The sequence below is a fragment of the Amblyraja radiata genome, chromosome 38 (genome assembly GCF_010909765.2).
Source record: "Amblyraja radiata isolate CabotCenter1 chromosome 38, sAmbRad1.1.pri, whole genome shotgun sequence".
Classification (NCBI taxonomy): domain Eukaryota; kingdom Metazoa; phylum Chordata; class Chondrichthyes; order Rajiformes; family Rajidae; genus Amblyraja; species Amblyraja radiata.
In genome coordinates, this window is record NC_045993.1 from 16,401,181 (window position 1) to 16,416,332 (window position 15,152).

General features: G+C 50.5%; 1 protein-coding gene across 1 annotated transcript in view; it reads left to right on the top strand.

The window, feature by feature from the left end:
* The window catches only part of LOC116966823 (glycogen [starch] synthase, muscle-like), a 185,169-nt gene that overhangs the window by 122,498 nt on the left and 47,519 nt on the right, over positions 1-15,152 (top strand). The window contains exons 13-14 of the mRNA XM_033013163.1: positions 4,619-4,697; positions 5,993-6,106. Coding sequence (XP_032869054.1) covers positions 4,619-4,697; positions 5,993-6,106 — 193 coding nt within the window. The remainder of the gene's footprint in view (positions 1-4,618; positions 4,698-5,992; positions 6,107-15,152) is intronic.

A 15,152-nucleotide genomic window follows, 5' to 3' on the forward strand; every position in this document is an offset into this window, starting at 1 on the left:
GAAAACTGGGACTTCCTGATTCAAAAACAGCTTCTTCTTAACTTCCAATGTAGCCTTGGAAACTACAAACACTAACTAAACTAAATATCTTTCATTCATTGTTCTTTATCTCTCTACATCATTGCTTATATCTCTCGTTTCCCTTATCCCCAACCAGTCTGAAGAAGGGTCTTGACCCGAAACGTCACCCATTCCTGCTCTCTACAGATGCTGCCTGTCCTGCTGAGTTACTACAGTTTTATGTGTCTATCTTCGGTTTAAACCAGCATCTGCAGTTCCTGCCTATAAACTGCCTTAGTTGCACATACAGTAGGTTTGGGCTCTTGTACACTCATAATATGTTTATTAATTGATTGAACTTTTTGTGTCTAATATGTTATGTATGAGTACGGTGATTACAAGCCTAAATGCTGCTTTAAGTAAGAATGTTATTGTTCCGACCTCAGTACATATGACAATTAAACACTCATGTCTCTTGGTCATGTGACTTCCATGGGCATACAGGTCATGGGTCAACCTGCCCAATGCAACCGAGTGTCCCCATTGGTCCATTGTGGCCTCACCTTTAGTTTAGTTTAGAGATACAGCGCAGGAAACAGGCCCTTCGGCCCACCGAGTCTACACTGACCAGCGATCCCCGCACACTAATGCCCCTGTCACACTTAGGAAACCTGAACAGAAACCTCTGGAGACTTTGCGCCCCACCCAAGGTTTCCATGTGATCCATGTACGTGGATGTATGTGCTGTCTGTACAGAGTTTGTACGTTCTCCCTGTGACCTGCATGGTTTTTCTCCAGGATCTTCGGTTTCCTCCCACGCTCCAAAGATGTACAGGTTTGTTGGTTAATTGGTTTGGTATAATTGTAAATTGTCCCTTGTGTGTGTAGGATAGTGTTATGCCCCTGTCACACTTAGGAATCCTGAACGGAAACCTCTGTAGACTTTGCGCCCCACCCAAGGTTTCCGTGCGGTTCCCGGATGTTTTTGTCAGTCTCCCTAATGGTCGAAAGTGGTTGCCGGTGGTTGCCGGAGGTTGCAGGTAGTGGAAGGTCTTACCTTCCACTACCTGCAACCTCCGGCAATCACCTTCAACTAGCATCGCAACCGGCTTCGAACCTATTTTTAGTCGCGCCCGGTTTTGAATTTTTTGAAATAATTGCCGGAACATAGAAGAAGCGGAAACCATTTTTGACCATTAGGGAGACTGACAAAAACCTCCGGAAACCGCACGGAAACCTTGGGTGGGGCGCAAAGTCTACAGAGGTTTCCGTTCAGGTTTCCTAAGTGTGACAGGGGCATAACACTATCCTACACACACAAGGGACAATTTACAATTATACCAAACCAATTAACCAACAAACCTGTACGTCTTTGGAGCGTGGGAGGAAACCGAAGATCCTGGAGAAAAACCATGCAGGTCACAGGGAGAACGTACAAACTCTGTACAGACAGCACCTGTAGTCAGGATTGAACCTGGGTCTCTGGCGCTGTGAGGCAGCAACTCTACCGCTGCGCCATCGTGCCGCACCATTGTCCTTTTCCAGCCTCCCCTAAGGTGCGGATGGTGGTGGTGCTGTATGGGGTGTAACAAAAACCTGGCCCCCATAACTTTGCCCTTCTGACCAAAAAGCTATGCCCTCTAGTCTTTGACATTTCCACCCTGGGAAAAAGGTTCTGACTGTCTACCCTATCCATACCTCTTATCATTTTGCATAGTCTCCCCTCAGTTTGTGATGTTCCAGAGAAAGGTTGGTGGGATGTGTTGGGTCTGACCCGATCAATAACGACTAGGAAGTCCCTTGTCTTGTTATGTACGGCATAGAAAGGGACCATTCGGCCCACTTGGTCTGTGCCAGCTCTCAGAGCAGCCCCTCGATCACATCACTCCGAGTATTTCTCTATAACCTATTAGACGTGCATATAAACTACACCCTGGCCTCTGGCCATGGGATCACATTAGGGGTGATCATCAGTGACTAATTACCAACCAACCATCACACATTCAGGGTGTAGGAGGATGTCAGCACGCCCAGAGGAAACCCACACCATTTGAAGGAGAACGTGCAAACTCCACACAGACTGTGCCTAGGGGCGGTGGCTCTGCTAATGCGGCCCCATGAGGTGGGAGATGCTGAGGATGTTTTATATTTGTTTTAGTTTGGAGATACAGCACGGAAAAATAATTGTTCGGCACGGACTAGATGGGCCGAGATGGCCTGTTTCCGTGCTGTAATTGTTATATGGTTATATGTCACGGGGAGAACGTACAAATGTAGTCAGGATGGAACCCGGGTCTCCGGCACTGTGAGGTAGCAGGACTACCTGCTGCGCCATCGTGCCGTATCTGTTGCACTTTGCCAGACTTGTGGAGGGTGTGTCCAATGTGGGCTAACACTGGCTGGATGGGAATGTTGACTTTGTACGGATCAATACCTTGATCAGAAATCAATGTGGTGCCATCGTAGTGGCAGCCTCACCAGCAGCTGTTAGTCCTTCACCCTTTTTGTTATTTTTAGTGTGTCTATAAATATGTTCTAAAGGTTTCTTAGTCTTATTTTATGTGGGTGGTGGTGGGGGGGAATAGGGGGAATAGTTTCCCGGTTACTGCGTCTTTTCTCTGTGTCGCATCTTCCCCCCCCCCCCCCCCCCCCTGCGGCCTACCAACTGGTTTGCCGAGGCCTTTCCTCCCGGCCAGATACCGGCCAGAGCTTCAGTGGGACGATGCCTTGCCGGGGATCAGCTTTATTCATCACATACACAATAAAGTGCAATGAAATGAATTTGTCAGCAGCGGTACAGTCAAACAGAACACACAATACACGATAAAAATTCCACACACATCCACCACAGCATCCTTCACTGTGGTAGAAGGCACAAAGTACAGTCAGTCCTCCTCCACTGTCCCCCCGTTATCGGGGCCATAACCTCTGCAGTCGCTGCTGCGGGCGGCCAGATGTTCAGGCAAGGTAAGTCCCGAATCGGCGCTTCCCTACCGGAGACGACGCTTCAAGATGACGTAGGCCGCAGGCCGGCGGTACGAGCTCTTGTCCAGGAATCCCCGGCGAGGGATCCTGCTTCGGACGGTAAGTAAATCCCCACCTGCGGCTAGAAGCTCCGCAGTCCACAGCTTCAAGCTGTTGTAGGCCATGGGTGTGGGGAGATAGGGGAGAGAGTGGGGAGGGAGAGTGGGAGTGGGGGGAGGGAGGGGTAGAGGGGTAGGGGAAGTGGTGGAAGAGGGACAGAGGGGTAAGGGAAGGGGTGGGGGGTGAGTGTGGAGGGAGGGGGAGAGAGGGGTGGGGGAGGGAGAGGGGTGGGGTAAGTGGGAGAGAAGTGGAAGAGTGGGGAGGGAGTGGTAGGGTGAGAGGTGGAAGAGGGGTAGGGGTAAGGGGGCGGAGGGAGAGAGGGAAGGGGGTAGGGTAGAGAGGGATGGGGGTGGGAGGAGAGGGAGATGGAGTGGGGGAGGAAAGAGGGGTGGGGGAGGGGAGGGGGAGAGAGGTGTGGGGGAGGGGGGAGATGGGGTACCACCTCCAGTTTAAATTCCATTTGGAATATTTTGGAGGACCAAGAAACCAAGAACCAAGAACCAAGTCAGCGCTCTCCTCCGGAGATCACCAGCGAGGGATCCAAGGCTCCAGACTCCACGCCCGCGGCTAGAAGCTCCGCAGACCGCAGCTTCAGGCTGAACAGTCCACAGGCCCGACTCCGAGAAGCTCCGGAGACCAACCCCGGGAAGGGCCGTACCAATCCTTGGTGTTAGGCCGCGAGGGAGGCAACATGGGAAAAGTTGCCTCTCCGTGGAGGAGGTGACCGAAAGCGGTTGCCCCCTTCCCCGCCCTTCACCACCCCCCACACAAGACACACCGAGAGACATTAAAACACACATTTGGACATACTAAAAAAACTCAAAAAGTAGAAATGACTAACACGCTGCTGGCAGGGCAGCCGTCTCGCAGCGCCCCCACCGACCAAAGCTGTTGGAGCTTCGGAGTTTGGGCCTGCTAACCTTAACACCGTGGAGCTGTGCTCTGTGGAGCTTCTAGCCGCGGGTGGTCGGCGCTGACTTTAACACCGTGGAGCTGTGCTCTGTGGAGCTTCTAGCCGCGGGTGGTCGGCGCTGACTTTAACACCGTGGAGCTGTGCTCTGTGGAGCTTCTAGCCGCGGGCGGGCGGCGCTGACTTTAACAGCGGCCGATTCGGAAACTCAAAGCCGCTGAGTGTGTTCCGATCCATTCCGACGCCGGAGTTCCAATCATCCTGGCGAGAGGGCCTGAACATTGGGCCATCCGCAGTGGCGACTGCAGAGGCCTCAAAGGCCCCAACCACGGGTGAACAAAGAGGAAGATGTCTGAACTTTCTTGCCTTCCCTCACAGTGGGAAACGTTGATTCCGGTTTGTGTGGGAAATGTTCATGTTAAACTCTGTCGTGTATTGTGTTCTTTTCATTCGTATTGCTGTATGGTAACTCAAATCTCACTGTACCAATTGGTGCATGTGACAATAAATGTCACTTGAACTTGAACTTGACAGAGTTACGAGAGTTCAGCTAGACTGCAATATATAAAAAGCCTGCGAACTGACTGGCTTTCTTACTCCGTGCCTGTTTCTGTCTGGGTCCAGAGGGGAGTTACCGAACATGAACAGAATGGTTGACCAGGAAGACATCACCATGATGAAGCGAGCACTCTTCTCCGCACAGGTAAGAGAGGGCCATTGGTTTTGTTTACAGATACAGCACGGAAACAGGTCCCTCAGTCCACCAAGTCCATGCCGACCAGCAATCCCCCATCCCTACACACTGGGGGAAATTTACAGAGGGCTAATTAACCTACAAACCCGCAAGTCTATGGGATGTGGGTGGAAACCAAAGCATCCTGCGAAAACCCACGGGGTCACGGTGAGAACATGCAAATCCACATAGACAGCACTAAGGTCCCTTGTCTCGAGTGCTGTGAGGCAGTGTTCTGACTGCCTACCTTGTCTATACTTCCTATCATTTGATACACTTTTATCAGATCTCCCCTTAACCGCCGACGCTCCAGGGAAGACATTCCTCGTCTGTCAATCCCCTCGAAACCAGGCAACATTCTGGTAAACGTCCTTTTGTAAAGCCTCCACATCCGATCTGTAATGGGGCGACCAGAACTACACACAATGCTCTCAATGTGGCCTGACCAAAGTCCTACCAAGTTGCACAGTGGCTTCCTGCCTCTTAAACCCAATGCCATGACCAATGAAGGCAATCATTCCACACACCTCCCCCACTTCTATGTAGCGGCACCACTGGTTTCAGGGAATGGATGGTGCTTTGCTTCAGCCCATGTTGCATAATGCGTGTAGTTGAGTGGATCTCCTCAATGTATGTTGTAGAGTGGATCTCCTCCATGCGTGTTGTAGAGTGGATCTCCTCCATGCGTGTTGTAGAGTGGATCTCCTCAATGTATGTTGTGGATCTCCTCAATGTATGTTGTAGAGTGGATCTCCTCAATGTATGTTGTAGAGTGGATCTCCTCGATGCGTGTTGTAGAGTGGATCTCCTCAATGTATGTTGTGGATCTCCTCAATGTATGTTGTAGAGTGGATCTCCTCAATGTATGTTGTAGAGTGGATCTCCTCGATGTGTTGTAGAGTGGATCTCAATGTGTTGTAGAGTGGATCTCAATGTGTTGTAGAGTGGATCTCCTCGATGCATGTTGTAGAGTGGATCTCCTCGATGCATGTTGTAGAGTGGATCTCAATGTATGTTGTAGAGTGGATCTCCTCGATGCATGTTGTAGAGTGGATCTCCTCGATGCGTGTTGTAAAGTGGATCTCCTCAATGTATGTTGTAGAGTGGATCTCCTCGATGCATGTTGTAGAGTAGATCTCCTCAATGTATGTTGTAGAGTGGATCTCAATGTGTTGTAGAGTGGATCTCCTCAATGTATGTTGTAGAGTAGATCTCCTCAATGTATGTTGTAGAGTGGATCTCAGTTCTGTGTCGGTGTTTTCCAGCGGCACACCTTGCCTCCCGTCTGCACACACAACATGTTGGACGACTCCACCGATCCCATCCTCAACACCATCCGGCGCATCGGCTTGTTCAACCATTCCAACGACCGGGTGAAGGTGAGGGCCTGGCCCGCGTGCCGACGGTCGACACATGGCGTGGATGGCACCGGGAACCTGGCGGGTAGTGGGTGATATCTGTGCTGGAAGCAGGTGGAATAGAGTGGGCCGACAGACCCTTCCCACTGCAGATGCCAGAAATCTGACGTCTGAGGAAGGGTCTCGATCCAAAACGTCACCCATTCCTTCTCTCCAGAGATGCTGCCTGTCCCACTGAGTTACTCCAGCATTTTATGTCTATCTTTGCTGTAAACCGGCATCTGCAGTTCCGTCCTACACAGTACAGCACAGGAACAGGCCCTTCAGCCCCAATGTCCGTGCCGAACATGATGCCAAGACCAACACTTAATTGCTTTCACGTGATCCATATCCCTCCACTCCCTGCATGTCACCAGACTTCCACATTCCCACCCTGGGGAAAAGCTTTTGACTGTCTACCCTATCTCTGCTTCTCATCATTTGTCAGACTTCTGTCAGATCTCCTCTCTACCTCCAATGTTACAGATAAAACAACCCAAGTCTGTCCAACCACCCCTTGTACTTACTACCCTTCGATCCAAGCATAATCCTCCAAGGCCTCCACATCCTTCCTGTAATGGGTGACCAGAACTGCACGCAATACTCCAAATGTGGCCTCACCAAAGTCCTATAGAGCTGCATCCTGACTTCCTGACACTTACACTCAATGCCCCAACCAATTAAGGCAAGCACACCATCTTTACCGTGCCTTATTTACCAGCCTACCGACCTGTGGTGCCAGTTTCAGGCAGTTATGGACTCTGTCCCTCTGAAATAACAGCAGAAAATGCTCCATCTATTCTGGAGGTCAGGCAGCTTCTGCGGAAGGTGAAACGGCTGGTGTTTCCAGTCCATGGATGTGGTAGGGTGAGGCAGTGGGGCCATTGGGAGGTTGGGAAGCTCCTTTGTGTTGCTAATGTTTAGCATCTGGACAGCCTGGCACGGACTGGCCCGCTGGGACAGGAGGTGGACCAGGCCCCACACAAGTGGTGCGCAGGCCAGTGAGGGGCAAGGATCAGGGGCTGAGCATCTGGCTTGTGTTAGGCCTCAGTGTAACGGAGCTGGGGGCCACAGTGGCGGGGGTCCGAATGGGGCTCATCCTGGTGGGACACTGGAAGCTCAGGGACCCTCCCCCTGGACTGGGTACATGCAGAGTGATCACCCAGTCTATGCCCAACACAACCAGATGGGTCGGGAGAGGGTGGGGAACACAGGAGAGGGGCGCGTGGGGGTGGGACAGGGATGGGTGTGGGAGGGAGAGGGGTGGGTGGGTGCGGGAGGGAGAGGGGTGGGTGGGTGCGGGAGGAGAGTGTGGGGGGAGGGAGGGGTGGGTGGGGGAGGGAGAGGGGTGGGTGCGGGAGGGAGAGGGTGGGTGCGGGAGGGAGAGGGTGGGGGAGGGAGAGGGGTGGGTGGGGGAGGGAGAGGGGTGGGTGCGGGAGGGAGAGGGGTGGGTGGGGGGAGGGAGAGGGGTGGGTGCGGGAGGGAGAGGGGTGGGTGGGGGAGGGAGAGGGGTGGGTGCGGGAGGGAGAGGGGTGGGTGCGGGATGGGAGGAGAGTGTGGAGAGGGAGAGGGTGGGTGCGGGAGGGAGAGGGGTGGGGGAGGGAGAGGGGTGGGCGCGGGAGGGAGAGGGGTGGGTGTGGGAAGGAGAGGGGTGGGTGCGGGATGGGAGGAGAGTGGGGAGGGAGAGGGTGGGTGGGTGCGGGAGGGAGAGGGTGGGTGCGGGGAGGGAGAGGGGTGGGTGGGGATGGGAGAGTGTGGGGAGGGAGAGGTGTGGGTGGGGGAGGGAGAGGGGTGGGTGCGGGAGGGAGAGGGGGCCAGGTTTAAGTTTATTATTGTCACATCTATCGAGGGACAGTGAAAAGCTTTGTTTTGCATTCTATCCGATCACAATAGACAATAGGTGCAGGACTAGGCCATTCGGCCCTTCGAGCCAGCACCACCATTCAATATGATCATGGCTGATCATCCCCAATCAGTACCCCGTTCCTGCCTTCTCCCCATATCCATTGACTCCACTATATTTAAGAGCCATTTCTAACTCTTTCTTAAAAGCATCCAGAGAATTGGTCTCCACTGCCTTCTGAGGCAGAGGATTCCACAGATTCGCAACTCTCTGTGTGAAAAGGTGTCCCCTCATCTCCGTTCTAAATGGCTTACCCCTTATTCTTAAACTGTGGCCCTGTTTCTGGACTCCCTAAACATCGGGAACATGTTTCCTGCCTCTAGCGTCTCCAATCCCTAAATAATCTTATATGTTTCAATAAGATATCCTCTCATCCTTCTATATTCCAGCGTATACAAGCCCAGCCATCCATTCTATCAACATAAGACAGTCTCGCCATCGCAAGACCCTGTACAACATTAGAAGGACCTCTTTGCTCCCATACTCGACTCCTCTTGTTATGAAGGCCAACATGCCATTCGGTTTCTTCACTGCCTGCTGTACCTGCACGCTTACTTTCATAGACTGATGAACAAGGACTCCCAGATCCTGTTGTACTTCCCCTTTTCCTAACTTGACGCCATTTAGATAATAATCTGCCTTCCTGTTCTTGCACCAAAGTGGATAACCTCACATTTATCCACATTAAACAGCATCTGCCATGCATCTGTGCACTCACCCAACCTGTCCAAGTCACCCTGCATCCTCATAGCATCCTCCTCACAGTTCACACTGATACCCAGGTTTGTGTCATCTGTAAATTTGCTAATGTTACTTTTAATCCCTTCATCCAAATCATTGATGTATATTGTAAATGGCTGCGGTCCCAGCACTGAGCCTTGCGATACCCCACTAGTCGCTGCCTGCCATTCTGAAAGGGACCGTTTATCCCCACTCTTTGTTTCCTGTCTGCCAACCACTTCTCTATCCATGTCAGCACTACCCCCAATACCATGTGCTCTAATTTTGCCCACTAATCTATGTGGGACCTTATCAAAGGCTTTCTGAAAGTCCAGGTACACTACATCCACTGACCCCCCCTTGTCCATTTTCCTAGTTACATCCTCAAAAAATTCCAGAAGATTAGTCAAGCATCGTTTCCCCTTCGTAAATCCATGCCAATCCTGTTACTGCTATCCAAATGTGCTGCTATTTCATCTTTTATAATTGCCTCCAGCATCTTCCCCACCACCGATGTCATGCTAACCGGTCTATAATTCCCCAATTTCTCTCTCCCTCCTTTCTTAAAAAGTGGGATATTAGCTACCCTCCAATCCAAAGGAACCGGTACTGAATCTATAGAACATTGGAAAATGATCACTAATATGTCCACGATTTCTAGTCATTTCCTTAAGTACCCTGGGATGCAGACCATCAGGCCCTGGGGATTTATCAGCCTTCAGTCCCATCAGTCTACCCAACACCATTTTCTGCCTAATGTGGATTTCCTTCAGTTCCTCCTAGATCCTCTGGCCACTAGTACATCTGGGATATTGTGTGTGTCCTCCTTAGTGAAGACAGAACCAAAGTACCTGTTCAACTCATCTGCCATTTCCTTGTTCTCCTTCGTACCTCATCTTTTTTCCCCGAATTGCATTTTTAGTTATCTTCTGTTGCTCTTTAAACGTCACCCAATCCTCTGACCTCCCGCTCCTCTTTGCCATGTTATACTTCTCTTTTATTTTTATACTGTCCCTGACTTCCCTTGTCAGCCACGGTCACCTATTACTCCTTTTAGAATCTTTCTTCTTCTTTGGAATGAACAGATCCTGCACCTTCTGTATTATTCCCAGAAATACCTGCCATTTTTGCTCCACTGTCATCCCTGTTGGGGTATCTTTCCAGTCAACTTTGGCCAGCTCCTCCCTCATGGCCCCATAGTTCCCTTTATTCAACTGTGATACTGACATTTCCGATTTTTCCTTCTCCCTCTCAAATCATATTATGGTCACTACCTCCTAATGGCTCCTTTACCTTGAGTTCCCTTCTCAAATCCGGTTCATTACACAACACTAAATCCAGAATTGCCTTAAACAAATGTTTTAAAGATGGCGCCTGCCTGCGGCCACATTTTCCCAGTAGCCCAACAGAAGAGGATTATTTACAGCTACAATCAACTTACCTGGATCAGAAAAACGGCAGAAATCGGTGCCGTAAGGGACAAGCTGCTAGTGCATCTGAAGGCACGAGCGATTTCGTGATCTCCTGCAGCTGCGAGAGCCTCTGACTGCAAGCATTCCCTGGACCGCTGGAGAGAACCCGACCCGACTGGGAATCACAGGTACTGTACCTGGAAACACCGGGAAGACCTCCGGAGCCGACGGGCAGGACCTTCCTGGAGCAACGGAGCTGGAGCTGCCATCTGCAAGGGTATCCCCGTTCCAGCGCAGGTTTGCAGAAACAGCAGGTACAGCAAGTACAGTACCTGGAAACTACGGGGAGGCTTCCATTGTGTCCGGAAATGTGGCCGACGGGCAGGACATCAGGTCAGACTGAAGCGCAGGAGACATCGGCCCCCTCTCCCAACCGTCCTACTGGCCAATGTACAGTCACTAGAGAACAAAGTGGAGGACCAAAGGGAGCTGATGGAAAGTGTTCTGTTTCACAGAGACATGGCTCACCCCCAGCTCCCCAGACTCAGCGGTCCAGCCTGAAGGGTTCTTCATCCACCGTATGGACCGTACACTGGCATCTGGGAATGGGAGAGGAGGGGGCGTCTGCCTCATGGTCAATTCTGCGTGGTGCTCAGACATGGCAGTCCTGTCTAACTCCTGCTCTCCACACCTGGAACATCTGCCGGTGAAGTGCCGCCCCTTCTACCTACTGAGGGAATTCACCTCCATCATCCTACATCACAGTCTACATCCCTACCCAGGCTGATGTCCACTGGAGGAGCTGCACGCCGTGGTCAACAGACACCAGACGTCTTACCCCGAGGCATTTACCACCATTGCTGGGGACTTCAATAAGGCAAACCTCAAGAAATCACTCCCTAACTTCCAGCAACATGTCTCCTGCTGCACCAGAGGACCAAACACCCTCGACCACTGCTACACCACCATCAAGAATGCCTATCGTTCTATCCCTCGCCCTCACTTTGGTAAATCCCACCATACCGCGGTGCTGCTTCTTCCAGCCTACAGGCAGCAATTGAAGAGCGCACCCCCAGAGGTGAGGACAGTACAGAGCTGGTCGGGGGAGGGCAGAGGAACAACTCCAGGACTGTTTGGAGTCTGTAGACTGGGCAATGTTCAGGGACTCGGCAACGGACCTGAACGAATACGCCACAGTCGTTACAGACTTCGTAAAGAAATGTGTGGAGGACTGCGTCCCGACAAAAACCTTCCGAGTGTTTCCCAATCAGAAACCTTGGATGAACTTTGAGATCCGCACTCTCCTGAAGACCAGACACCGGGCATTCATGTCAGATGATACAGTGGTCTACAAGAAGTCCATCAAATAGGCCAAGAGGGACTTCTGCTCCAAGCTGGAGGATGAGACAGATGTTCGGCAGCTGTGGCGGGGCCTGAATGCAATCACCTCCTAAATTGGATAGTTATATGGACGGGAAAGGAATGGAGGGTTATGGTCTGTGCGCAGGTATATGGGACTAGGGGAGAATACGTGTTCGGCACGGACTAGAAGGGTCGAGATGGCCTGTTTCCGTGCTGTAATTGTTATATGGTTATATGGTTATATGGTTACAAGGCGAAATCAGGAGGCAGCTCGTATGTCTGCGGAGCATCACTCCCTGACGAGCTCAATGCATTTTACGCACGCTTTGATAGGGATGTTCCTTCCCGAGCCCCCATTCGCCGTGATGGTATTTTGGTCACAGTCACAGAGGTCGACGTCAGAAAATCCTTCAGAGGGGCGAACCCTCAGAAAGCGCCTGGCCAACTGGCTGGAGTTTTTACGGACATTTTCAACCTCTCACTTCTGATGTCTGAGGTTCCCACCAGCTTTAAAAGGGCATCAATAATACCAGTGTCCAAGAAGAGTAAGGTGACGTGCCTCAATGACTTGCGACCAGTGGCACTAACGCCTGTGGTGATGAAGTGCTTTGAGAGGCTCATCATGGCGCAAATCAACTCAATCGACTCTCCACTCCGCTCTGGATCACTTGGACAACAAAAACTCATATGTCAGGCTGTTATTCATTGTCTACAGCTCGGCGTTTAATACCATCGTCCCCTCCAAGCTGGTTACCAAGCTCTCAGAACTGGGTCTCTGCGCATCTCTCTGCAATTGGATCCTCGACTTCCTCATTCACAGACCACAGTCAGTTCGTATTGGTGAAAATGTGTCATCCTCGATAACAATCAGCACGGGAGCACCTCAAGACTGTGTGCTCAGCCCCCTGCTGTACTCACTCTATACTCATGACTGCGTAGCCGTACATAGTGCGAACTCCATCTTCATGTTCGCCGACGACAAACTACCTTCTGTGGCAGAGAATTCCAGAGATTCACCACTCTCTGTGTGAAAAATGTTTTTCTCATCTCGGTCCTAAAAGATTTCCCCCTTATCCTCAAACTGTGACCCCTTGTTCTGGACTTCCCCAACATCGGGAATAATCTTCCTGCATCTAGCCTGTCCAACCTCTTAAGAATTTTGTACGTTTCTATAAGATCCCCCCTCAATCTTCTAAATTCTAGCGAGTACAAACCGAGTCTATCCAGTCTTTCTTCATATGAAAGTCCTGCCATCCCAGGAATCAGTCTGGTGAACCTTCTCTGTACTCCCTCTATGGCAAGAATGTCTTTCCTCAGATTAGGAGACCAAAACTGTACGCAATACTCCAGGTGTGGTCTCACCAAGACCCTGTACAACATCAGTAGAACCTCCCTGCTCCTATACTCAAATCCTTTTGCTATGAATGCTAACATACCATTCGCTTTCTTGACTGCCTGCTGCACCTGCATGCCTACTTTCAATGACTGGTGTACCATGACACCCAGGTCTCGTTGCATCTCCCCTTTTCCTAATCGGCCACCATTCAGATAATAGTCTATTTTCCTGTTTTTGCCACCAAAGTGGATAACCTCACATTTATCCACATTATAGTGCATCTGCCATGCATTTGCCCACTCACCCAGCCTATCCAAGTCACCTTGCAGCCTCCTAGTATCCTCCTCACAGCTAACACTGCCCCCCAGCTTCGTGTCATCCGCAACTGATGGAGACGAGTCAGAGTATAGAAGAGAGATCGACCGACTGACCAAATGGTGCCAGCACAATATCCTGGCCATCAACACCAGCAAAACCAAGGAACTGATTGTGGACTTTCGAAGGGGTAGGATGGGGACCCACAGTCCCGTTTATATCAACGGGTCAATGGTGGAAAGGGTCAAAAGCTTCAAATTCCTGGGCGTGCATATTTCCGAAGATCTCTCCTGGTCCCAGAACACTGATGCAATTATAAAGAAAGCACATCAGCGCCTCTACTTCCTGAGAAGATTATGGAGAGTCGGGTTATCAAGGAGGACTCTCTCTAACTTCTACAGGTGCACAGTAGAGGGCATGCTGACCTGTTGCATCGTGGCTTGGTTCGGCAACTTGAGCGCCCTGGAGCGGAAAAGACTACAAAAAGTAGTAAACACAGCCCAGTCCATCATCCCTACCATCAAGTGGATCTACCACAGTCGCTGCCTCAAAATGGCTGGCAGCATCATCAAGGACCCACACCATCCTGGCCACACACTCATCTCCCCGCTGCCATCAGGTAGAAGGTACAGGAGCCTGAAGACTGCAACATCCAGGTTTAGGAATAGCTGCTTCCCACAGCCATCAGACTATTAAACCTGGCTCAAACAAAAATCTGAATTTTAATAGCCCATTGCACTTTATATGCTTATTCCTGTGTGTATATATATATATTCAATGGTATATGGACACACTGATCTGTTCTGTATTCATGCCTACAATATTCCATTGTACTGAATCAAAGCAAGAATGTCATTGTCCTATCTGGGACACATGACAATAAACTCTCTTGACTCTTGAATCCCTGGTAGGCTCCAATACAAGCTGCTCTAAGAATCCATCTCGGAGGCACTCCACAAACTCCCTTCCTTGGGGTCCGGTCCCAACTTGATTTTCCCAGTCTACCTGCATGTTGAAATCTCCCATAACCACTGCAGCATTACCTTTACGACATGCCAATTTTAACTCCTGATTCAACTTGCACCCTATATCCTACAGTTTGGGGGCCTGTAGATAAGTCCCATTAGGGTCTTTTTACCCAGTTCTATCCATACTGACTCCACATCTCCTGTTTCAATGTCACCCCTTGCAAGGGACTGAATTTCATTCCTCATCAACAGAGCTACCGTACCCCCTCTGCCCACCTGTCTGTCTTTTCAATAGGAGGTATACCCTTGAATATTCAGTCCCCAGCCCTGGCCCTCTTGCAGCCATGTCTCAGTAATTCCCACAACATCATATTTGCCAGTTTCTAACTGAGCCTCAAGCTTGTCCACTTTATTTCTTATACTTCGCGCATTCATATACAACACTTTAACTTCGGTATTCACCTCCCCTCTCACACTGGTCACTATTGGCCCTGACCTTACTCTCTTATCCCTTCTCTAACTTTCCTTCCCATTAATTCGGGAATCTTTTGTAACTTTCCTGTACTCACTTCCCCTTTAACCATCTTTATACTCCCAATTTGTCATTCCCTCCCCCCCACTATTTATTTTAAACCCACACGTGTAGCACTAGCAAACCTGCCTGCCAGGACATGTTTGCTGTTGCTACACATGTGGGTTTAAACTAAATAGATAATACTGTCCATAAATACAATCGAAGATAGACACAAAAAGCTGGAGTAACTCAGTGGGACAGACGGCATCTCTGGAGAGAAGGAAGAGAAGGAACAGAATCCCTTCTCACCAGAGATGCTGCCTGCCCCGCTGAGTTACTCCAGCTTTTTACATCTATCTTCAGTTTAAACCAGCATCTGCAGTTCCTTCCTACACATAAATATGTCAAACTCCAGTACAATAGGGACTTTGTACGTTCTCCATGTGACCATGTGGGTTTTCTCCGGGCGCTCCGGTTTCTTCCCACATCCCAAAGACG